We start from the raw sequence: 26,280 nt of genomic DNA on the forward strand, positions 1-26,280 counted from the left end.
TTAACTCCGCTACAGGTTCCACACCCAGCCTGCAGCAGGTTCCACACACAGTCTGCTGCAGGTTCCACACCAAATATGGAGCAGGTTCCACACCCAGCCTGCTGCAGGTTCCACACCAAGTATGGAGCAGGTTCCACACCCAGTCTGCTGCAGGTTCAACACGCAGTCTGCTGCAGGTTCCACACCCAGTCTGCTGCAGGTTCCACACCAAGTATGGAGCAGGTTCCACACCCAGTCTGCTGCAGATTCCACACCAGGTCTGCAGCAGGTTCCACACCCAGTCTTCTGCAGGTTCCACACCAGGTCTGCAGCAGGTTCCACACCCAGTCTTCTGCAGGTTCCACACCATGTCTGCAGCAGGTTCCACACGCAGTGTGCTGCAGGTTCCACACCCAGTCTGCTGCAGGTTCCACACCAGGTCTGCTGTAGGTTCCACACCAGGTCTGCTGTAGGTTCCACACAAGGTCTGCTGCAGGTTCCAGAACAAATCTACTGCAGGTTCCACACTCAATCTGCTGCAGGTTCCACACAAGGTCTGCTACAGGTTCCACACTCAATCTGCTGCAGGTTCCACACCAGGTCTGCTGCAGGTTCCACACCCAGTCTGCTGCAGGTTCCACACCAGGTCTGCTACAGGTTCAACACGCAGTCTGCTGCAGGTTCCACACGCAGTCTGCTGCAGGTTCCACACCAGATCTGCTGCAGGTTCCACATGCAGTCTGCTGCAGGTTCCACACCAGGTCTGCTGCAGGTTCCACACCAGATCTGCTGCAGGTTCCACACGCAGTCTGCTGCAGGTTCCACACCCAGTCTGCTGCAGGTTCCACACCAAGTATGCTGCAGGTTCAACACGCAGTCTGCTGCAGGTTCCACACCAGGTCTGCTGCAGGTTCCACACCAGATCTGCTGCAGGTTCCACATGCAGTCTGCTGCAGGTTCCACACCAGGTCTGCTGCAGGTTCCACACCCAGTCTGCTGCAGGTTCCACACCAAGTATGGAGCAGGTTCCACACGCAGTCTGATGCAGGTTCCACACCCAGTCTGCTGCAGGTTCCACACCAGGTCTGCTGCAGGTTCCACATTAACTCCGCTACAGGTTCCACACCCAGCCTGCTGCAGGTTCCACACCAAGTATGGAGCAGTTTCCACACCCAGTCTGCTGCAGGTTCCACACTCAATCTGCTGCAGGTTCCACACCAGGTCTGCTACAGGTTCCACACTCAATCTGCTGCAGGTTCCACACCAGGTCTGCTGCAGGTTCCACACCAGATCTGCTGCAGGTTCCACACCAGGTCTGCTGCAGGTTCCACACCAGATCTGCTGCAGGTTCCACACGCAGTCTGCTGCAGATTCCACACCCAGTCTGCTGCAGGTTCCACACCAGGTCTGCTACAGGTTCCACACTCAATCTGCTGCAGGTTCCACACCAGGTCTGCTGCAGGTTCCACACCAGATCTGCTGCAGGTTCCACACGCAGTCTGCTGCAGGTTCCACACCAGGTCTGCTGCAGGTTCCACACCAGGTCTGCTGCAGGTTCCACACCAAGTATGGAGCAGGTTCCACACCCAGTCTGCTGCAGGTTCAACACGCAGTCTGCTGCAGGTTCCACACCCAGTCTGCTGCAGGTTCAACACGCAGTCTGCTGCAGGTTCCACACCCAGTCTGCTGCAGGTTCCACACCCAGTCTGCTGCAGGTTCCACACCCAGTCTGCTGCAGGTTCAACACGCAGTCTGCTGCAGGTTCCACACCCAGTCTGCTGCAGGTTCCACACCCAGTCTGCTGCAGGTTCCACACCAAGTATGCTGCAGGTTCAACACGCAGTCTGCTGCAGATTCCACACCAGATCTGCTGCAGGTTCCACACGCAGTCTGCTGCAGGTTCCACACCCAGTCTGCTGCAGGTTCCACACCAAGTATGGAGCAGGTTCCACACGCAGTCTGATGCAGGTTCCACACGCAGTGTGCTGCAGGTTCCACACGCAGTCTGATGCAGGTTCCACACGCAGTCTGCTACAGGTTCCACACCCAGTCTGCTGCAGGTTCCACACCAAGTATGGAGCAGGTTCCACACGCAGTCTGATGCAGGTTCCACACGCAGTCTGCTGCAGGTTCCACACGCAGTCTGCTGCAGGTTCCACACCCAGTCTGCTGCAGGTTCCACACCAGGTCTGCTACAGGTTCCACACTCAATCTGCTGCAGGTTCCACACCAGGTCTGCTGCAGGTTCCACACCAGATCTGCTGCAGGTTCCACACGCAGTCTGCTGCAGGTTCCACACCAAGTATGGAGCAGGTTCCACACGCAGTCTGCTGCAGGTTCAACACACAGTCTGCTGCAGGTTCCACACCCAGTCTGCTGCAGGTTCAACACGCAGTCTGCTGCAGGTTCCACACCCAGTCTGCTGCAGGTTCCACACCAAGTATGCTGCAGGTTCCACACCAAGTCTGTTCTGCTGTGATATTGGACTTTTTACTGTGTGATTCTATGGCAGGAGTGTCCAAAGTCGGTCCTCGAGGGTTGATGCCCTGCAGGTTTTCCATGTATCCTTGTCCCAACACACCTGGCTCACATTACATCGGATCCAACAGCCGATGAGGTTCTGCACAGTGACTGCTTAATTTGTATCAGGTGTGTTGGAACAAGGATAAATAAAAAACCTGCAGGACATCGGCCCTCAAGGACCAACTTTGGACACCCCTGACCTATGGGGATTGACTCCTTTTGGAGCCCCTGATGGACGAGGGGTAACTACAGCTTTTGGCACTTGAGCATAGGCTTACTTTTACCTGCTGGACATTTCTGCTTGGGCTTGAGTTCGCTAATGCGCCTCCTGGTGGAATTGTGTGCCAATAAGCGCAGGAGCAGGAATGTGAAAAATTTCATGTACTTCAACTCCTTTTATATACCCTAGACTTATCAAGCAGTGGTAAGATGGTAGCAGTGGCAGTTTGATTAAATATCAATAAAAACAAACCGAACTGCAAACAACTCCCCTATCCAAACCCCAAATGATGTGTAATTTGCAGCTTCATTCCTTTTGACCAGGATGGCCACTTTTGGAGTAATAAGATGCAACTTTAGCTTCTGCAGCGTCATTTTTGTGTAAGTCTCTGTTCCTCAGACTGTACTGAGTGGATGCTAACCGTGTCAGTGATGCAACTCCACCTCACCAGCTGAAATACTGCTCAGTAAACACAACGCAGGCCTGAATGAGTCATGCGACTGTAACATCCAGTCCTGCAGGAGCTGCTGCTCATATGATTGATCATCTAAGCATCACACTGATAACAGTGAAGATAATTCAGTTGACTAAATGAGATCATATCTGTCCATTCATATAATATGATAGACTTTCACACCTCTTACCACACGCTGAACCACTGACCCATATGATGTTTTTCAGGTTTTACAATACAACTGTTCATATTGGACTGTATACGTGATAGGAGAGTTGCTATCCAATGAGTATAGGCTGTTAAATCTAGGCCACTGTCTAATTAAAGAAATAGTCCTTGCTATGTACTGTAAGTTTTGTTTGCTTCTAAAATAAACTTCATTATAAATTTCACTTGCAGTTTATTTACATTTATTACCCAGTTCTCTCCTTGCAGTCTGTAAGTGGAGACACATTTTTCATAGTGCACTCTAAACAATCCGGAATCCTGTTTTCCTACAGCAGGAAATGTTACATCATCCAAATGAAGGCGTATATTTGCCTTCTACGGCAGATATCTTGTCAAAGCAGGAAACGCTCAGGTGTTACTAATGACATCAGCAGTGGTCCGTCTCCGCTCTCAGTAAACCACAGCAGTGTGACAGCGTGAGCTGTTGCAGGATCCCGGAAACAGAGGGGAACTAAATCCAGTTCAGCCATAATTCATTTCACTATTTACACATTTGCTTTTCTTGGTCTGTAGATGAGCCAGACCTGCACCTATCGATCACACTTCAGTGTTCATCTGGAAAACTAGTTTTTATGTGAGCTCTTACTGTTCATGTGTTCCTGAATGAAGTGCTGTTTGTAGACTATAGAACACAAACTTTAAGGGTACAGTGTGGAACTAATTTGGCTTTTTATGAGCAAAATTCAAGTATCATTTTCATAAAAACATATTTTACCAAAGTCTAATCACAATCACATCCAAATAAAAGCATCTCATAGCTTAGAATAGAGTTATTTATAAATACATAGGTGGCGGCGCCATAGACATAATATACATAGACGCTCCATTGATCGCTGGAGAGAGAACCAGCGTCATCGCCATATTGGATGTGTGTCCGCTTTTGAGTCAACGTAGTTTCCCTACATAACTGTTTTCTGTGGAGCAATGTGTATATATTACACACAAACAAAACACTTTTCTACATAACTGGATTATAAATAATGTTAACACAGTGAATAATCTAGTAAATGGAAATAATACATTTTACTCCTATTAGGTGTTTATGGAAAAACATATTAATGTTTCACAAAGAGAGTTTTATATGGTAGCATGATTACCTCCGCCAAGGAGGTTATGGTTTTACTGGTTTTATCTGTTTGTGTTCAAGATAACTTAAAAAGTTATGGACGGATTTTCATGAAATTATCCAGACTTGTTGGAAATGTTAAAAGGAAGAACTGATTTAATTTTGGTGGTGATCCGGATCACTGTTTGGATCCAGGAACTTTTAAAAGGCCTTGGCGGAGGTTTGCGCTCTCTGAGTGTTTTTCTAGGTAACTTTTAAATTGTACAACTTTGATACAATACTTTATTTTCAGACTTTGTACAACTGTGTCTCTATATCGATAAATTAATAAATGTAAATAAAAGAAAGAGTCAACCAGCAACTATTCCCGTATTTTGTTCAGCATACGGTTGCAATAACCGGCCAAATACTGAAAGCAGATCGTGTGGAATTACATTTCACAAGGTTGAATAATAATTTATTTGATCAGATAAAATAGATAAATCCAAATGCATCAATAAACAATCATGTATCAAATTCATTTATACATCTATTTATATTGTAGCTACTTTATGTCTTCGTTAAATAGTATTATAAAAAATATTTTAGCATGTAGTTTTAATGTTTGACAGTGATCTGTATCATATCAATATCTCTGCTCTTTGTAACAAACCAAACTTTAGAAAAACCAGGAGAAAATTGGTGAAGTTATTGTTACCTACACCTTACAAATAAATGCATTGGACGTGCATGGAGACCCATCCAAGATGGCGGTACGTAGAGACGTCAGTTCGTATAGGCTACATATATGATGTCCATTGGTGGCGCACCCAACAGAAAGCTGCCATGTTGTTTCTTTGAATAGTGTAGCTGAAAAGGGACAAACTTGTTAGTCCTCATGTTTTTGGGGGAGGATGAGAAACAAAGATGACCCTGGATTATTCAACTTGCTGTTTTCCATGGAAATGGAGAAGCATCTGTACCGTTTGCCCCAAGAAAAATAAAAGCTAATGGGGAAAAAAGGAGGGTGTAGATGGTGTGCAGCGTTTGTGTCGCATCATTTACTGTTACTTGCTGTATAAAACGCAGAGATGCTAATTTGTTAGTTAGATACAGTGGAAAAGCTCTGTTGCAGCAGTTTTCAGTTGCTGTTACTCTTCACAGAAGTCATACCAGCAGGCCACCATGCGCTGCTTTCAGATGGATTTGTTTCAGCTAATTTGTCGAGGATGGTGAGGGTTGATGCCCCCCCTCTAGTCACACCATTTCTCGCCATGACATTGGCTGTTAGCAGTAGCTTGGTACCAAAAACATAGAGGACATTTAAAAATCAATCAGAATTATGTATCGTTCTGTACCGCATCACCTGACAGGACAGTCCAACTTGTGCAAGATGGTGACATTTTCACATTTGTGACTCTCTGCAGCTTTGGTAGTGATAATAACGATCTTAAACGGCAAGGCGTCAGAGAGGACTCCTCGCTTTAAATTAGTGTACTGCTTGATGGAAGGAATTCTCACACACTGACAACACTACATAACCTGTGTTTTTTACCCACAGTGGTTAGCACAACGTACGCACAGCCGAGGCTGGCTTTGGGCAGGGGCAAGAGGGCCAACGCCCCCTCAGATGAAGACTTCGCCCCCCTTCGCCAAAAAATGCATAAGGTACCTGAACTCTCTCTCCGCTCTGCATCGAGCTGCGTGCCGGTTGTACAGCATTACATTGCAGGACCCCTCATTTCCAGTGAACGAGCAGTCAGCGTTCAGTGTGCTAATAAGCTGATAAGTAGCCTGATTGTTGGGTGTCAGGTTGCTCCCCCTCTTGAGCTGCTGCAGCGGTAAAACTTCAAGCAAGTGAGGAGTGAAGCTCTGTAAATACCTCGTAGAGATTTATATTACGAGACATGCTGCCGAATAATCAACATACTACATCAATTAAAATACATCATTTCTAATTAATGACAAATAAAGTAGTATATAACGTCTATGTTCTGTTAACAGGGATTGTTGTGTTGTGCATGAGCCTGTCCGAGCGCTGGATGTGTCTGCCAGACTCTTATTGTAGAGTCGGGAATGAAAAAAAAAAAAAATAAATCAACAAAATCACGAAAAACGTTTAATGTTCTACTGTGTTTTTTTTTGTCCTTGACTTTTATATAAATTTGCGGTTATTACCGCCACGAAGGAGGTTATGTTTTACCCGACGTTCATCTGTTTATGTTTGTTTTTTTGTGTTCAAGATGACTCAAAAAGTTGTGGATGGACTTTCATGAAATTGTTGGAAATGTGAAAAGGAAGAAGTGATTTATTTTTGGTGGTAATCACCAGCGATCACCGTTTGGGTCCCGGAGGTCAGGGAGGAACCGGTGCTGTTTGTTGCGCCCGGAGCGCTGCCTCTGATGGATCCGCAGGTATAAATAAATAAAACATAACCTCCTTGGTGGAGGTAATAAATGACAAGTTTCATAGTGAATGACAAGTGTGACTGTGCAAGAGGTACCCACAAGATTATTGAAGATAACATCTGTTATGTTTATCTGCGGACTTTTGATGTGCTTCCGAAGCGTGTTTTGATGCGTGTCATTAGAGCGCGATGTAACGCGTTGCCAGTAGTTGGGCTTGTTTATTACTTCCACCAAGGAGTAGAGCTGGGCCATTAATCAGATTTTAATCTCAGTACGATCTGGGTTTCCATCGATGATAAAACTAAAAGGGTGTGATTATTTCTCTCTGCAGTTTCCTCTCCTGCTGTCTTAAGCTGCTAATCGAGCGTCTCTGGCGTTGCAGCGCTGTGCTGTAAACTCCTCCCACAGCCGCTTTGCTTTCATTCAGACACTGTTGCCAACTTGGAGACTTTCTCGCTAAATCTGGAGACTTTTTTTGTTAAAAGCGACAAATCTAGCAGCTTTTACTGGAGTTATTAGAGACTTTTCTGGTGTTTTGGCGACTGACTTGAAGGCACATATTGTTCTGCAGTTACATACTTCACAAAAAGCCAGAACCCAGAGCAAGAACAACAAAAAAAAGATTTTTCGTCATGTCCATTAATCTTCCACGAGAAGCAGGTCTGCAGCGGTCACTGCGGTGACAATGTCGGCTTTTATGTGCAACGAACCCGGTTGTTTCTCCGTTATGTTTTACTCGGCCTTGTCAGTTTGTGTTCAAGATGACTCAGAAAGTTATGGACGGATTTTCATGAAATTTTCAAGAGTCGTTGGAAATGTAAAAAAGGAAGAACTGATTAAATTCTGGTGGTGATCTGGATCACCGTTTGGATTTTTTTAAAGGATTCTTTAACGTTGTGCTTGGCGGAGGTTTCTGCTCTCCAAGTTGTTTGAGGGATTTCCACCGTATTATGGTCTAGAGTTTGATGCTCGGTCCTGTCTTTGTTCGTGATAGGCCGAATTATTTCAGCTTAGTTTAATATTTTAGTTTGTTATTTCACTGTCTGATGAGACTTTTGTTTGTTAAAACTTTGATGATTGATATTTGTTTAATTCTTTTCCTTATTTTAAAGTATCTCTAATTTTTTATATTCCGTTTGCAACCGTGTTGTGGTCAGGGGGTTTGGTACCTCAGTGACCGTAAGAGCTATACCAGCAGGAGCTTTAGGTTCTGGTGGGACACCCAGGCTGGAAACGTCTTCGGTTAGAGGCCTGACAAGGTGCAACCCACTTCTTCACACTTTTAAACAATAACAACAAAATCAGCTGAAGCATGGCGTGCATGCATGATGCCCCGTTCACCTTTCTGCTGCTCCCTCATGTATGCATTCCTAGAGCCGGCCTTGCTCACAGCTAGGAGGTCGGTGGTTTGAGCTGCGGCTGAGGGGAGGTTCGAACAGTTACCGGGTTCCCTTGTTTGATCACTTATCATGTTAAAAAAAATGTCTGCTATTTATGCCACAGTTCTTGCTGCTACCTAGAGGTCTGGAGAGTGAACCAGAATGTTTCCAAGAGCCCGGGTTGTGATAACATTAGTTCAAATCCCATGTGTTCCTCTTGTCATGTTGCCACAGCTGGATTAGCAGAACATGAATATTTACTCCGTACAGGTAAGATGAACTATGGCCAAACATTTCATTAAGCCCCTCCGTAGTAATGCCTCCACATTAAGAGCGTGGGAACTGATCACATCTAGATTTGGCTAGATTTTCTGCTTTTGGTAAAATGTTTATGCTAATAGTTTGTTTCTTTCAGGAATGGTCAGGCTACACTACTGAATAAGAGAAAATCCATACAGCTTCCACATGGCTGATTAACATGAAAACGTGGAAATTTTGGAGATATGACTGGAATGTTTTCATAGTAAACTATGATGGACTGTTTCCCGCTATCATGGCCTTGATTCTTCATAGCAGTTCTGTCAATGTTGCCATCATCAGACAGTTAGCGCAGACATCATGGTGGAGGAATCTAAAACATTACTTCAAGTTTAAGTTAGGTAAACTGGCATGTTATTGTCGGCTTCTTGCTTAGCAGTCGTTATCTTCATGAATTAAACTGGACAATTAAGACATTTTCATCCAAATAAGAGGCTCATAAGACACTTTTTAGTCTCCTTTTGTTAAATCTTTGTTATTCCTTGTTATGAAACAAACATAAGTCTACTTTCCGCCAGATTGATCCTCGTTTATTCTGTGCAGAAGCAATGAGGCAGCTGTGACTACTGGCGATTAGCTTCTCTTACTGGCATTGATGGGAAAACAACATCTGTGTGTAGCAAACTACTTTCAGTGTAAAAACCGAACAATGTGGTCCAAAAATTGAAGTGAAACAAACTCCTGGTGGTGGAGTGAAGTAAAAAACTGATTAGCATCCATGCTAGCAACATTAGCAAGGATGGTTCTGTTTTCCTCTGGCAAGCAAATCTCTACTTTCATGATGGAAAAGTCAGTCTGTCATAACTGAGGATAGTTATCACATCCACATGCTGCATCTAACACTCACACTCTTTGGACATTCCCACGGTGAAGCACTTCTGCAGGCGGCAGTACTGACAGCGGTTCCTCGTCACCTTGTTGATGATGCAGTTCTTGTCCCGGTGACACGTGTACACCATGTTCTTCTGGATGCTTCGGCGGAAAAAGCCCTGTGCAGACAGAGAATGGGAAGGGATAAGCAGGGTGAGGTTAACCTCATTTAGCCTCTAATCTTCTGTCCACGTTCCAGATGGGTTTCATAATGTCACAACAGTGTGTCTAACATACGCTGGCTGTTTTGTGTTCTTGCTGCCATTATGGGGGGGCATTGTGTCCTGCTGGGAGCTCGGCAGAGCTTCAAATGCTGGATATAAGCTCAGAACAGAGAGTGAGAACCTTGGGGTATCAAAGAGGAAGGCTGCTGGTGCAGGATGGGAGATTAACCGGGACTTTGGTTCAGCTGTGCCGGGAAGAGCACCGTCTGAAGTTGACAAGGTGACATTGAGTTTTGTGGAAGACCAAAGCATCAATGCTTTAATTCAGTGAAGTAATTGGAGTCATTTGTTGTGTTTGAGTTAAAAACATGAGTAGCTGAGTTAAAAAGCTGTTATGATGAGAGACCAGAGCCACCCAGTTTGATGCATCAGTCTCAGCACCGTACATCAACCTCGGGGTTTGTCTTCACAAAGAATTTTAATCATTCAGGGCTTCTGTTAAACGGAAATAATGTTTATGAGATCTGAATTTCACTTTAAGACCTTCTGATTTTAATAAAGAATTATTGTAACTTTACCTTTTGTTCTGCGAATTACGAATTCATTCATTTATTAAGCTGGAGTTTTGTTCACTGGAAACAGTTGAAAAAGACAGAATTAGTGGTTTCAATGGTGTCGACTGTTTACAGTGTTATTCCAGAAACATTCCTGGTTTGTTTAGAGCTGAAAATCAAATCTAGTTCACCTCGCTCTACATCACCCTACCTCACCTAACCTCGCTCTACCTCTTTTACCTTAGTCTACTTCACTCTACTCCTCTTTACCTCACCTAACCTCGCCCTACCTTTCTCTACCTCACTTAACTTCACTCTACATCACTATGTAGCTCGACCTCGCTTCACGTTGCTCTGCCTTGCTTTACTCCACTCTACCTCACCCGACCTCCCTTTATCTCCGTCTACCTCGCTCTACTTTGCTTTACCTCTCTCAACCTCCCTTTATCTCCGTCTACCTCACTCTCAAACACACTCAATGAGACGCATTGTGGAAAAATGAAATGTCCGCCTGTTACATTCAGGTTGGCGGGAAAGCTGGAGCTTATCCCAGCGATATGAGGGGAGAGGCAGGAACACGTGGACAAGTTGCTAGTCTGTCTTGGGACACCATGCACTGAAAGCCTTTTTATATTCTGACTGTGTCAGACAAATGATGAGATGAAGAATGATTTTGTGACCCTGACTGGCTCCCAGTTCTTAGACTGGCTCCAAGACCAGTCTAAGAACCATCAAATGACTTTTGGACTCCAGCTGGACTCCAGCCGTCCGTCTGATTATCAGAAAATGACCTCATTTAGATTTTAGTCAAGCTAACATGTTTACATAGATCTTTTTTTTTTCTTTACATGCATCCTAAGTCTGTTTTTAGGTGGATGTGGATGCGGAGGAAACGTGGCTCGTGTGTTTGTCTGAAATTTAATGTGTTCAGAGATAGTCTGTGGTTTTCATGTGATGGGAGGAAAATGAATGAAATAAAAGTACTTTGGTTATCCCAGAGGGAAATGTCTAACTGCTGAATATGGAGTGAGAACACAGCAGGGTAAAGTTAGACGTTATCACGGAGGTAAGTCTATAAAACAACCTTTATTTTATGAAAAAAAAAAACATTTGGAAACACTAAATAACTAGGAGTTCTAGCTGGTCTCTGGTCCTGCAATGGACTGCCTAGCGGCCGGTCTACCTGCCTCTCACCTGCTAATAGACTAATAGACCTGCTGGCAAGATCCCAGCTTCCCTGCGACCCTGAACTGAACTAAGTGATGTAGGAAATGAACGAACAAATGAAGATATATCAATTATAATACGTGAATTTTTGGCATCAGTGAAGCTGCAGTCTAAGTTCAACCCGTTGAGCTAAATGGCAGCAAGTTTTTATCATCACAGGAAAATCTGACAGTCTGGGACTCAGTTCTGTCCCAGTTCTTCATGTTTGACTCTGAAGCCGCCTGATGTTATTTACTGCACAGAACAAACCTTTAGACACTTTTATCTCTGAATTTTATACTTTGGGCTGAAATGAAGATGCATTTAATTCATTTGGAATGAAAGCAACTGGCAGCGTTTGCAGTCTGTAATAAACTTTCGCTTCATCCCGACGGAGAGCTGAGTGAAACATCCCGCGACTCCGTCAGGTTCAGACTCCATAAAGCCTTTCTCACAAATCTGTTTGCAAAATTAGGCAAAAGAAAAAAATATTTCCTGCCATTGAAAACTTTTCATGATGATTTTTGTCAGAGAATCAAAGAACTGGAAGAATCCAACTCTTCAGGCTGCTGGTGGGGACATGCTAGACCCAGCATGGCGGGTTTAACCTGAGGTTTAACCAGGTTTAACCTGGTTTAACCAGGTTTAACCTCAGGTTTAACCAGGTTTAACCTGAGGTTTAACCAGGTTTAACCAGGTTTAACCAGGTTTAACCTGAGGTTTAACCAGGTTTAACCAGGTTTAACCAGGTTTAACCTCAGGTTTAACCAGGTTTAACCTGAGGTTTAACCAGGTTTAACCAGGTTTAACCAGGTTTAACCTCAGGTTTAACCAGGTTTAACCAGGTTTAACCTCAGGTTTAACCAGGTTTAACCAGGTTTAACCTCAGGTTTAACCTGAGGTTTAACCAGGTTTAACCTGAGGTTTAACGAGGTTTAACCAGGTTTAACCAGGTTTAACCTGAGGTTTAACCAGGTTTAACCAGGTTTAACCTCAGGTTTAACCAGGTTTAACCTCAGGTTTAACCAGGTTTAACCAGGTTTAACCTGAGGTTTAACCAGGTTTAACCTGAGGTTTAACCAGGTTTAACCAGGTTTAACCTCAGGTTTAACCAGGTTTAACCTGAGGTTTAACCTCAGGTTTAACCTGAGGTTTAACCAGGTTTAACCTGAGGTTTAACCAGGTTTAACCTCAGGTTTAACCAGGGGTTTAACCAGGTTTAACCTCAGGTTTAACCAGGTTTAACCTGAGGTTTAACCAGGTTTAACCTGAGGTTTAACCAGGGGTTTAACCAGGTTTAACCTCAGGTTTAACCAGGTTTAACCTGAGGTTTAACCAGGTTTAACCTCAGGTTTAACCAGGTTTAACCAGGTTTAACCTGAGGTTTAACCAGGTTTAACCAGGTTTAACCAGGTTTAACCTCAGGTTTAACCTGAGGTTTAACCAGGTTTAACCAGGTTTAACCTGAGGTTTAACCAGGTTTAACCTCAGGTTTAACCTGAGGTTTAACCAGGTTTAACCTGAGGTTTAACCAGGTTTAACCTCAGGTTTAACCTGAGGTTTAACCAGGTTTAACCAGGTTTAACCTCAGGTTTAACCTGAGGTTTAACCAGGTTTAACCAGAGGTTTAACCAGGTTTAACCAGAGGTTTAACCAGGTTTAACCTGAGGTTTAACCAGTTCCATCCCGTTCTGAGCACAGTGTAGTGTTGTCTCACGGCTGATCCCAGCAGTCTGGGGGAATGGGGGGGTCCAACCTAGTCCGGAAGGTGGACTTGATGAAATGAAGATGGTGAGTCTCCAGTTGATATTAATCATCCATCAGTCTGAGGTCTTCTGATACCATCGTATATCATTCAGGCTCTTTTGCTCATGTTTGCAGCATCTGTGCCTGTTGGGGGGGTGGTGCTTAAAACTCCATTTGCCATGGCTGCCGGTGACGGATGGGACCTTGCCTTTTCATTAGTGAGGCAGGATGCATGATGGGTAACAGATTAGATCACAGGCCTGAAACGGCTGACTGTAGCCCATCTCGACTCGGCCTGAAGCATCCGTCATCTGCGGCGCCGCCCCCTCAGCACCACAGACAATAACCAAACGCAAGCCACTTTCATCTGGACCTTGATGGCACGCGAGCGGCCCGAGGTCACCTCCCCTCCGTTTGGTATTACTCATTGTCTTAATAGAGGCCTTTATCGTAGCTGAGTGAGTTGGCGGAGGTCTGATGGATGACGATGAAAGCAGCCTGCATCCCCATCAGCTGCTATATGAGCGTGTTCAGGTCGGACGCAGCATCCAAGGCTGCTCAGGTACTCATGTCATTCAGAGCTGAGAGCATGCAGGTCACTTAGCCTTGGAAATCTGAGTGCACGCCATACCACACCGTGTGCTGGTGGAGGGAGCTGATGCACGTTGTGCACTTAGTGGAAAATATTTGCATTTGGTGAGTTTCAGCTCCCTGAGAAAGATGTTTTGTTGGCGGGCTGCGGTTCCGTCGTCCATGTTTGTCTGCTGGTGGGAGAAGGAAACCAACCACCGCCAGGGTAGAAGGACGAAAACAACTCAACTATTCGGCGTTTCCGCAGCAACATGGCGGCTTTGTTATGTGATAAGAACTGTATTTATTTCCATTCCACTTCAGATTTGTCTTGTTGATTCCAACCAGAAGCAGGCTGGAACTTTCTCGACGCAGGGGCCAGACAGGAGCAAAACCCAGGAAATGAAGCAGAATTTAGAAAATAACAAACTCATCATGACAAATGAAGGGAAAAGAGAAGCCAAACAGGCAGTGATATTCTTCAGACGCCAGAGTTTCCTGAGGATGACCTCCGTGTGCTTTAATCAGACTTATCAGCGTTTTATTCAGCGTTACTGGCAGTTGGCTTTTTCTGCTTTGGCATCCTCTTCAGGAACAGTGACTAATTACTAATATGACTGTAGATATTTGACCAGATGAAGTGGAAGTGCTGCATTTTTTATCTAAAACATTGTTGTGTTGATGCAGAACATCATCCATTCCATGCTGCATTCACCTGCATTTGCACATGGAAAGTTTACCTAAGGAGCCAGTCCCATTCAGGTTGTGCCTTCAACACTAATTACTTCATGAGAAATAATGAACAAATGTAGATTATTGAATATATTTTCAAATAAAATATCCATACAAAAAGATCAGTTTGCAAAATTCCACCTTGTGCCCCCAGCAGGGGGCAACAATAACTGCCATGAAGGAGGAGGTGCAGGAGATGGAGAGGAATAAACACCACCCTGACAGAAACCACACTAAAGAGAAACTTGTGAATAAATGAGAATTCTCCACCTCTGATGTGTTGCATCACTTCTAGACGTTTGGCAGCAGCGTTTGGTTCCAACATGATGGTTGGAGGTCGGGGACAACAGCGCTGGTCGCAGCTGAACGGGACACGTTACCATTTAGTAGCATGTTATGTAGCGTCTCCACTATCTGCACACATCTGCAGCTGTACAACAGGTTTCCTCCTGGGCATGGAGGCACCTCCACCTGCCTCCATCTGCCCGATGGCCGCTACACCACGTCTGGCTGTGGAGAACATCGTTCTGTTCCTCTGCTCTGGGTTGGGAAAAGGAGCGGACCCGACCTGTCAGTCCCTTCCCTTTGGAAGGTGCCGGACTGGAGTCCAGAGTCTCCATGTTCCATGTCCACCAGCAGGGACAGATAAGCCACGTTGGGGAGCATTTTATCTCCAACCATCACTTCATGTTCTGTATCTGCAGGTGGAGGAAACACCTGAGCAGCCTGATGATGGGCTGTTGTCATGGCGACCGCCTCCTTTTACCTGCAGGTCTTCATGTAGAGCTTTATTAGTACGGTTTGTGTGATGTGGCTTTTCTAACATGTAGAACTGCTTGGTTTCAGAACATTTTCCTGCTGGACGTTTTACGTGCCCGAGGAACTTTTTCTCTTCTTCTGCAGATGCTGTTAATGTCCAACATTCTGGGGGAAAGTTTACATTTCATTTGGAACAAATGGCTCAGATTCCTTTTTATTTCCTGCCTTTGGTGTCGCCGTTTCCCGTTTCTCCAGATGTTGTCGTACGGCGGGGTCAGAGTTGGCGTGGAGGTCGGGACGTTTTACCGCCATGTCGTGTTTTGATAAATCCCAGAAGTGGACTAGAATTGGCGTACGCCGGGTTTGGTGCAACAGCTTTATAAATGAGGTCCCGGGTTCTGATGGAGGGTTTCCTTCCAGTTCTGGTTCTGATGGAGGGTTTCCTTCCAGTTCTGGTTCTGATGGAGGGTTTCCTTCCAGTTCTGGTCCTGATGGAGGGTTTCCTTCCAGTTCTGGTTCTGATGGAGGGTTTCCTTCCAGTTCTGGTTCTGATGGAGGGTTTCCTTCCAGTTCTGGTCCTGATGGAGGGTTTCCTTCCAGTTCTGGTTCTGATGGAGGGTTTCCTTCCAGTTCTGGTTCTGATGGAGGGTTTCCTTCCAGTTCTGGTTCTGGTTCTGATGGAGGGTTTCCTTCCAGTTCTGGTTCTGGTTCTGATGGAGGGTTTCCTTCCAGTTCTGGTTCTGATGGAGGGTTTCCTTCCAGTTCTGGTTCTGGTTCTGATGGAGGGTTTCCTTCCAGTTCTGGTTCTGTTTCTGATGGGGGTTTTCCTTCCAGTTCTGGTTCTGATGGAGGGTTTCCTTCCAGTTCTGGTTCTGATGGAGGGTTTCCTTCCAGTTCTGGTTCTGATGGAGGGTTTCCTTCCAGTTCTGGTTCTGGTTCTGATGGAGGGTTTCCTTCCAGTTCTGGTTCTGATGGAGGGTTTCCTTCCAGTTCTGGTTCTGGTTCTGATGGGGGTTTTCCTCTCCACTGCGGCTCAGGATGGAGGACCGGGTTAAACAGAAGACTTTATGCAATGCGGTCGATTATTTTATGAACTGGTCTATGTGAAGATTTAATACTCTGAACTATTGATCACATGATCGATTTGATGTAATTGGATCATAACTGGAACATTATGATCGGGACTGAATTGGACTGTCTGAAAAATTACCAGCTGTTGCTTTACAAACAAAGCTGAACTGGATTAACATCTAAAGCCTGAATTTATTTACAATAATAATAAAAAAAAAACAATAACAACAATAAAAACAAAATAAACAGTAAAAAATCTCTGGAAAAAAAGTTTGGAATGAAATAAACTGACAAAAAAAGAATAAATGTGGATGAATCTAAATGAGTTATATATAAAAAATACATTAAAAAGAGAATATTAAAACAAATAAAGAAGACAAATGTAAAAAAAAGAAGTACTTTGTTGTAAATCAGGCATCAAGTTGTTTTTACTTTGTCTGCACATGAAGCCTTTCAAACATGAAAATCATCTGAGCTGTGATGATGTGCATGTTTACACATTCAAAACAATGGATATTTGTTCCGATTCAAAGCTGAATGGTTAGAAAAGTATTTTTTCTCTGTATCCAGGTCTCACTCTCATAGTCCGGATTTCCTAAAGAACAGCAGATAGAGCTGATTAAAGATCCAGAGATGGACCTTCATCACAGATGAGCGAGTGCTGAAAGCATCGCTGCCACGTCTGTGTGAACACTGCGCCTCCGTCTGCGGCCAACAGATGCTGCCACTCAAAGCACTTCATCTCCACAAGCCTTCAGGGAAACACCGTTGCTGTCTGGGAGGACTCACAACCATCACTTCTGCTCCCTGGCCTTGATTTTTCCCATCTACATTATTTCCCTCATTCATCAGTCCTTCCTCTGTCATCCTGCTCTCTTTTCATTCCCGTCCGCCGCCACAGGACACACGAGTTGACCTGAGACCGCCGACCGCGCTGACATTTGCCAGCGCCGGGTTTTCTCATTTGATGCTTATAAATGTGCAACCAAAGGACAGCCTTGAGGTGAGTGTCGTACGAAGGTGTTTACCCAGGTTGAGTGCAGGGGGAGGGAAGCAGGAGGCAGCTGTTGGGATAAATAAATGACAGGATCAGAGGTTTGAGCTGTGGGGGCTCGCGGAGAATCAATTTCCCCTCATACAAACAGAAGAGCAGCTAAACTCAGTTTGCCCTCTTCCTCCGTCTGAGTAAAAAGTTCAGGACGCCGTTCGAAACATCACCTTAAAAATTCTGACATAAATAAAGCTCCAAATGTATCATTCTAATGATGAATAAGGCTGCATCCACATCAGGATGACTCTGTCTGAGTGGGGCTCAGCTGAGGGGGGTGTATCCATGTGGACTGAGACTGTGTTCACGCTGCACTTTGGTCAAACCATTAGAATAATAAAAGATCTCCATTCCCACCAGAGTCTGCTTGAAACGGACAGAGACCTGCGTTTGTAGACGGACCGAGTCCGTTTCTTTGGATCGAATCAGAATTCATTTGGCATGTTCACATTTCCCCAAATGAAGCAACTTTCTGAGCAGACGGACTCAGATTCGGATCAGAAAGGCGGATGTGGACGTGTCCTAAGACTAGGGTTGACATCTGTCTTTTAATTAACAAGCAAATGTTGCTTCCTGGGTGGAACCATACGGGATGCACTTTGTTCCGTATTTTCATAACTTTCCAGCAGCATGTCGGTCACACACATCAACACTCATTCTAAAAATAATTAACAAAATAAAAAACAGAAAATACAACAGCCAGCAAAAATGTATTTTCAGGCAGAATCTGCGCCGGTCGCCCCTTCTCCCCTCTGCGCCTGCATGTTGCCTAGAGACAGATATGACTCATGCAAGCTCCTAAGAAGACAAGGTGGCAATTCCTGTTCCAGAGAGTAAAAGTCCAGTCCGGTAGCGGTTCCCACCAGTCACCAAACCAGCTGAATTTACTGAGCAGAGTTTATTTGCCAGGTAAACCAGCCTGTTAGTGAAAACACCTGTTCTAAATGTACAGGTAGATCCAGAAACATGGCAGGACTTTTACTGTCTGGACCAGGAATTACTACCTCTGAATTTTACTCTATGTCATTAAAATCAAAAGCACTGCTAAACAGATGAGAAGAGGCGTAACGTCAGTGAAGATGTTAACAAGGCGAATTGTACAACGTGTCAGCGACTGTTCAGTCGCGCACGGTGGACTGCCTGACATCTAACAGCATCAGGACAGCATGATCATCTATTTATATGCAGTATTAGCCAATATAAATAACATTTATGGTCATTCACTCATTCATTCATTCATTATCCTAACTGCTTGGTCCGATGTAGGGTGGTGGGGAAGCTGGAGTCTAGGCCAGCAAAGATGGGCAAAGACTACACCCCGGACAGCTCGCCAGTCCATCGCAGGATATATAGTTATTAAAAATGTATTTTTAATGGATGAAAAGTTAACAAATACATGTGGAAATAAATAGCTATAGAGAAATGTTTATTAAATAAATGCATTTAAATGTTTAGAACTTCATGTGGTTTTTTTTTAATATGGCAATGTTTTTATGGCAGGATTAAAGAACAAGGTGCCGCCCCGGCATGACAGGGACTCTACGCCACCATGACCTACGTCCCACCATGGTTCAACCTGGTCCCTCCATGTTCCCTCCATGTTCCCTCCATGTTCCCACCAATGCTCCCCCCATGTTCACAACCTGGTCCCTCCATGTTCCCTCCATGTTCCATCCATGTTCCCACCATGTTCCCACCAATGCTCCCCCCATGGTCCCACCATGTTCTCACCATGTTCTCACCATGTTCCCTCCATGTTCCCACCATGGTCCCAACCTGGTCCATCCATGTTCCCTGCATGTTCCCTCCATGTTCCCTCCATGTTCCCACCATGTTCCCACCAATGCTCCCCCCATGGTCCCACCATGTTCTCACCATGTTCTCACCATGTTCCCTCCATGTTCCCACCATGGTCCCAACCTGGTCCATCCATGTTCCCTGCATGTTCCCACCATGTTCTCACCATGTTCCCTCCATGTTCCCACCATGGTCCCAACCTGGTCCCTCCATGTTCCCACCATGGTTCAACCATGTTCCCACCATGTTCCCTCCATGTTCCCACCATGTTCCCACCAATGCTCCCCCCATGTTCACAACCTGGTCCCTCCATGTTCCCTCCATGTTCCCACCATGTTCCCACCAATGCTCCCCCCATGGTCCCACCATGTTCTCACCATGTTCCCTCCATGTTCCCACCATGTTCCCACCAATGCTCCCCCCATGGTCCCACCATGTTCTCACCATGCTCCCCCCATGGTCCCACCATGTTCTCACCATGTTCCCTCCATGTTCCCACCATGTTCCCACCAATGCTCCCCCCATGTTCACAACCTGGTCCCTCCATGTTCCCTTCATGTTCCCACCATGGTTCCTCCATGTTCCCACCATGTTCACACCATGGTCCCACCATGGTCTCTCCATGTTCCCTTCATGTTCCCACCATGGTTCCTCCATGGTCCCACCATGTTCACACCATGGTCTCTCCATGTTCCCTTCATGTTCCCACCATGGTTCCTCCATGGTCCCACCATGTTCACACCATGGTCCCACCATGGTCTCTCCATGTTCCCTTCATGTTCCCACCATGGTTCCTCCATGTTCACACCATGGTCCCACCATGTTCCCTCCATGTTCCCTCCATGTTTCCACCATGTTAAAATATAGGAACTATTTTATGTTGGCCTTGATAGTTGGCCTCAAGCAGCAGCGAGTTTCTTTCATTCACCTGTCAAAAGTCAGCTGACCTGAACCAGCTGATTAACGCGTTGCTATGGTGATACCTGCAATGGAATGAAGGAGCTTAACTTGCCCAACTATTAGTGACCACGGAATAAATTATATGAATATGCCATTCCACTCCTCCCCTCTCACTGCATGCAGATGAAGTGACACTGGTGTTATTTTTTGTTCAATGTTGCACAGTCTACACACAGAAATCTTCTTTATATTTCATTAATTACACAATAACTAAGTATTGTGAATATGGCAGTTTATTATATAAAGCATTTTCCTCATGTTAGTAGAGATCCATGTAATCCCAGTTTTATGTTGCCTAACTAGCATCACTTTATATCCAACAATGTTGCACAACAAAGAATGTATAAAGCATTTCAATCTTTAAGCTTGATGAATTGATTATTTAATCACTCCTTTAGGCTACCAGCACAGAAGATACCACACCTGCCTGCAGTGAGGCTGTGGTTTATTTTCATCTCTAAAAGGTGGCAATGCTACCTAAGACCCAAACTTTATTCATAGGCACCAGTTTAAAAACATACATTACAATGATGCAGGTACATGTATACACTCATCAGCCACATGACAAGCGCAGCATCAGGACGGAAAGAAAGGAGGAATGAGTGAGTGAAGCATGGTGAGCATGGTGGCTGATGGACATGTCAGCGGAGAACAGCTGCAGATGACAGAAAAGCATTAGGAAGGCTCCAACTCAGACATGCAGAAAATCATCTCTGAAGCAGGTGTGCTGAACTGGAAGTAAAGAGATCACAGGTGTAGCTCTACAAAAATAACATAAGAAACTAAGGAAACGAAATAAAACCAAAGCAAAAGTCCATAAACCATAGCATCTGCTTCCTTTCTGTGGCTCTATGGTGTGACTATCTGGCAGCAATCATCTGCAGTTACCAACAGTTGTCTATTCACTTAATATTTCCCTGGTTTTTCATAAGTTTAACCCTTTACTGATGCATGTATCATGTCCGGAACAGTTTCTGAGACATTGTGCATCACTTTCTGGTAAACGTTGCTCACACTCTGACTTGTCTTCTGCCCCCTAGTGGACAGCTTTTGAACTACAATAAATTTGACATCAGATTCCAGTAAATGTTGTTGAGGAACAGCAGCAAATCATCACCCAGGTGAAGAACTGGTACGTTTTACACCGGATGCCCTTCCTGACACAACCCTTTGCATTTATCCAGGCTTGGGACCGGATCTCAGAGAACAATCCTCCTCCGGGTTGCAGACGTTGGGGGCAAAACTCAAAGCACAGACCACCAGGTCACAAGACAAGCTGCTGTAGCACATGGGTCACTGCCACCCACACTCTAAACGTTAAAATGAAAAAATATTTTTGTTAATTTTGTTTTACATTTTGTTAATTAAAGCCAAATTAATAAAATAAAAATGAAAAGCTGCACTTATAGAGATCTGATAAAATGTTTTTAGTTTTTTATCTCTTTTTTATGGAAATGTTTTAAATGATTCATAGCAAACATAGCAAGGCTAAAAACACCGCAGAAGGAAAAAAAAACAAGAAATAAACATCTTTAAAAAGATGAAAATGGAGGCAAAATAACCACAAAAAGGCCAAATACAGATGCAAAACAAGCAAAAAGAAATACAAACCAACACTTTTAGCAACTGGAAAGCAATGTGATGTTTACATAAACAGCTTCTTAAACAAACAACAACATAGAAAAGCTAAATAAACAAGGGATGCAAACAGTTTTAAAAGCTGCACAGACACAAACAGAAATTTCCTCAAAACAAGGAGACAAAGAGCTGCCGAACGTTGGAGATGCAGCGGAACAAAGAGAAAATTATTATTAGAGAAGGAAACAAAATAACAAACAATAATTACTAAACCTCCACAAAACATAATGGAATAACAAGATAATCAATAAATGATTCAGATCAAAAGAAGGGGAAATTATTTTTTGTCTTCTGACTAAAATAACGACAGTTCACGTTGCCAGATCTGCTTCTTTCGTTCAGATGCAGTCCAGGAGCATCAGGGGGCCGGGCCCCGGCCACCTGGGAGACAAGGACACTTCCCCCTGGACTGATAAGCTGCACCTTAACCGAGATGATTATCCAACATCTTGTTATCTTAATGGGCGGGGGATTGGATGTCAGAGCGTTGGCCGCGCCATCGCAGGCCTTCTCATTTACAGATTAAAAAACGAAAGTGCCGCCCATTAATTATGTAGCTACAATCCACCCCCTTGTCCACCTGGCCTCCTCCTTCCTCGCTCGCTCTCTCTCTCCCTGCCATCACCTGGCTGTCCAGCTCGCCCGCCCCGGCTCGTTTTGTGTTGCCTGAGCATTCAGTACAGCCGAGGGGGGAGAGAGGCAGATTAGCTTTCCCTCTTAATCGTGTCGACATCTTATCACTGCTGTGGAAAGTGGAGAGGACACTGGAGACCCTGGAGGGTTCCAGAAAAATGAGGAGAGGGAGGTGTGTGTGTGTGTGTGATATTTATCCAGTTTATTCAGTCCAAGCTGTTACTTACAGCCAGAGTTCACTGGAAAAAAGTTCAGGGAAGGGACTGACTGGCTGGAAATGTTAAAAAAGTTTGAGGAAACACTCATCATCATCCTCATCTTTATCCTCATCATAATTTTTATCATCATCTTCATCATCATCATCATCATTTGGTGACATCCAACACCTTCCCACCTACTGTTGCCAATTTGCTTTAAACCACTTTCTCATTTTATTTCTTCTTATCTAATTTTTTAAAATTCATCTGAATAATATTTATGTATTATTTATTGTATTAATAATTTTTTTCATATAAAAAATTTAATTATTAAATTAATTAATAATTAAGAGTTACTTATTCCATAATTAAGACCTTAATCATTTAGGTCTTAATAAGCCCTTAATAATGAGCTAATACATTTTGTGTGTCTATATACATATATATATATATATATATATATATATATATATATATATATATATATATATATATATAGTTTTCGTTAATTAAATCTGAGACGATATATATACATAATATATATATATATATATATATATATATATATATATATATATATATATATATATATATATATATATATATATATATATATATATATATATGTATGTATATATATATATATATATATATATATATATATATATGTATGTATATATATATATATATATATATATATATATATATATATATATATATATATATATATATATAGTTTTCGTTAATTAAATCTGAGAGATGATATATATATATATATATATATATATATATATATATATATATATATATATATATATATATATATATATATATGTATATATATAATAAATATATTTGTAATGTAAATAAGTTTTTCTCACACATATTTTTTAACTTGTACATGTTTCCTTTAGGTAATGTTATTAGACAGCAAAACTGTCAGTCGAATGCAGATGAAACACAGTTTTACGTCTCAGCCTGATGAAGAATTCTGTCCACTTAAAATCTAAAGATAAACAAACAAATAAAAACTAACTGGGAAAATGACACAAGTGTCGGATGAAACCTGATGAAACTTGGCGACACTTGCCGTTCCCAGCAGACCCTCACAACACGTTTGGGCCTGCCAGATCTGACCGGCTTCCTCCCCCACCATCTGAGCCAACTCACCACCAGGTGGTGATCAGTTGACAGCTCCGCCCCCCTCTTCACCCGAGTGTCCAAGGCATGTGGCCGCAGGTCCGACGATACGACTACAAAATCTATCATCGAACTGCGGCCCAGGGAGTCCTGATGCCAGGTGTACATATGGACTCTCTTATGTTGGAACATGGTGTTCGTTATAGACAATCCATGACGAACACAGAAGTCCAATAACAAAACACCATTTGGGTTCAGAGGGGGGGGCACCATGCCTCCCAATCACTCCCCTCCAGGTCTCAGTGTCATTGCCCACGTGAGCATTGAAGTCCCCCAGCAGAACAATGGAGTCCCCAGAAGGAGCACCCTCCAGCACTCCCTCCAAGGACTCCAGAAAGGGTGGGTACTCTGAACTGCTGTTCGTTGCATAAGCACAGACAACAGTCAGGACCCGCCCCCCCACCCGGAGGCGGAGGGAAACTACCCTTTCATCCACCGGGGTAAACCCCAACGTGCAGGCACCAAGCTGGGGGCTGATGAGAATGCCCACACCTGCTCGGCGCCTCTCACCATGAGCAACTCCAGAGTGGAAGAAGGTCCAGCCCCTCTCGAGGGTTCTGGTTCCAGAGCCCAAGCCATGCGTCGAGGTGAGTCCAACTATATCTAGTCGGAACCGCTCAACCTCGCGCACAAGCTCAGGCTCCTTCCCCACCAGAGAGGTGACGTTCCACGTCCCTAGAGCCAGCTTCTGCAGCCGGGGATCGGACCGCCGGGGTCCCCGCCCCTTGCTGCCGCCCAGCTCACACTGCACCCGACCCCTACGGCTCCTCCCGCAGATGGTGAGCCAATGGGAGGCCTGACTGGGCCACCAGACGCTCGCTCTCCTGCCCCACCCCCAGGCCTGGCTCCAGAGGGGGGCGCTGGCGACCCCCGTCCGGGCAAGGGAACATTTACGCCCATGGTTGCATCATGGGCATAAATGTCACATCATAGAGGTCTTTAACCCGCACTTAGTCTGGTCCCTTCCCTAGACACCTGTTTGCCATGGGTGACCCTACCAGGGGCTTAAAGCCCCCCGACAACATAGCTGCTAGGATCTTCAGGACACACAAACCCCTCCACCATGATAAGGTGACGGCTCAGGGAGAGGCCGTGTGGAGCAAACATGTAAGAGCGAAACTAAAAGTAGAAAACAAGCTGCAGCAACTGCAATGAATCGTCAACAGAAACACGGCTGCTGCATCTCCGCAGACTGAAGCTTGCAGAAGTTTGATCATTTTGCCCGACGCATGCATGTGGATTCTTCATCCAATCAACAAAGGATGATCCAAACTAGTTTGCTTAATTTCCAGTTTACTCTGTAAGCTGCTTTGTCTGCATCTGGAGAGATTATATGGTGGCCTTTAGATGGTTTCCTTTAGATTTATTAATCTACGTATTGATGGCGGAATGTCGACGCTTTATGAAGACTGATTGATTAGGATGTATAATAAGTGGAGTTCCTTTTTTTTTTTTTTTTTACTACTTTCCATAATTTCTGAAACCATTGTGTGGAATGTGGGTGCCAGTATAGTCCAGAATTCTTTATAAAGTTCTGCTGGAAAGCCATCAGGTCCTGGTGCTTCACTGGGCATGTGCTGTCGAGCTCCATGGAGTTTAAAACCGAAACCATTTCCTTGTCCAGTGGGGACTATGGAAGGTGTATGCTACTCTGCAGCGTTGTTGTCTGATGGATCAGTTTTTTATGTGCTGGTTTCTAACAGGCTCGGCATGTAGTTTTGTGTGCTAGAACATACATGCAACATGCATGGATCCTCAGGCTGCAGCATTTTGTTTGGGTACGGGCCTCAATTTGAGATCATATCGATTAGATGGACAACAATTAGACGTTTACTGATAGAATACCACAATATGAAGCTGATAAGACTGATTCAGGATCCAGAGATTTACGAGGTGATTTTACATTCATATAACATCACAAAAAGCATCTAAAACATCTGAATATTTACACTTAGCACAGCCAAACATCTAAATGTAAAACAAGATGGATGTTATTCATTGTGTATCCTTATAGTCCTACCTTACAGGTTTGTTTTCATGACAATTCTCATAGACAGTTTATGGTTTATAACAGTTTTATAGCTGATAATACCATATTTAAACTGTTTTCCACATGCACAGCAGGAGCGTTTGGGTTTGGTAAAAACAAAGCGCTTACCATCTAAAAGACACTGAAAGGGGAGTTTCACCTGACGTATCACCTGAAAACCCAGAACAATAAGACAAAAAAAGGGCCCTGGCTACACAAAGACCGGCATTGTTGCTGCGGCAAACGTGAAACCGGGACAGATAAGGCATAAACAGAGCAGCAGTCAACAGCTACAACACAGACAACAAGACACAGCTCTCTCAGACCCCCATCACACCGTCCCTCTCCACCACCGGTCCACCGAAACCCAATCAGAGCTTATCTGTCCAGCAGAGCACCTGAAGAGCACAGATGGACTTTCAGATATGGCGGAGACTGAAGAGTGAACAAGGAGAGAGGGCAAAAAGTGAGAGAGAGAACAAGAGAAGAGGGAAAAAGGAGTGTGAGGCCTGAACAGAGGAACTGTGTGACTCACCGGGTCTGAATAGCTGC

At 44.3% G+C, this 26,280-nt stretch overlaps 1 protein-coding gene across 1 annotated transcript in view; it reads right to left on the reverse strand.

Annotated features, from left to right (window-relative positions):
- Positions 1–26,280, reverse strand: part of LOC306770027 (retinoic acid receptor beta-like) — a gene marked incomplete at both ends in the record, with an annotated part of 192,957 nt that overhangs the window by 98,634 nt on the left and 68,043 nt on the right. The window contains one exon of the mRNA XM_079258796.1: positions 9,402–9,543. Coding sequence (XP_079114922.1) covers positions 9,402–9,543 — 142 coding nt within the window. The remainder of the gene's footprint in view (positions 1–9,401; positions 9,544–26,280) is intronic.

This window comes from Telmatherina bonti, assembly GCF_933228915.1.
Source record: "Telmatherina bonti genome assembly, chromosome: 19".
Lineage (NCBI taxonomy): Eukaryota > Metazoa > Chordata > Actinopteri > Atheriniformes > Telmatherinidae > Telmatherina > Telmatherina bonti.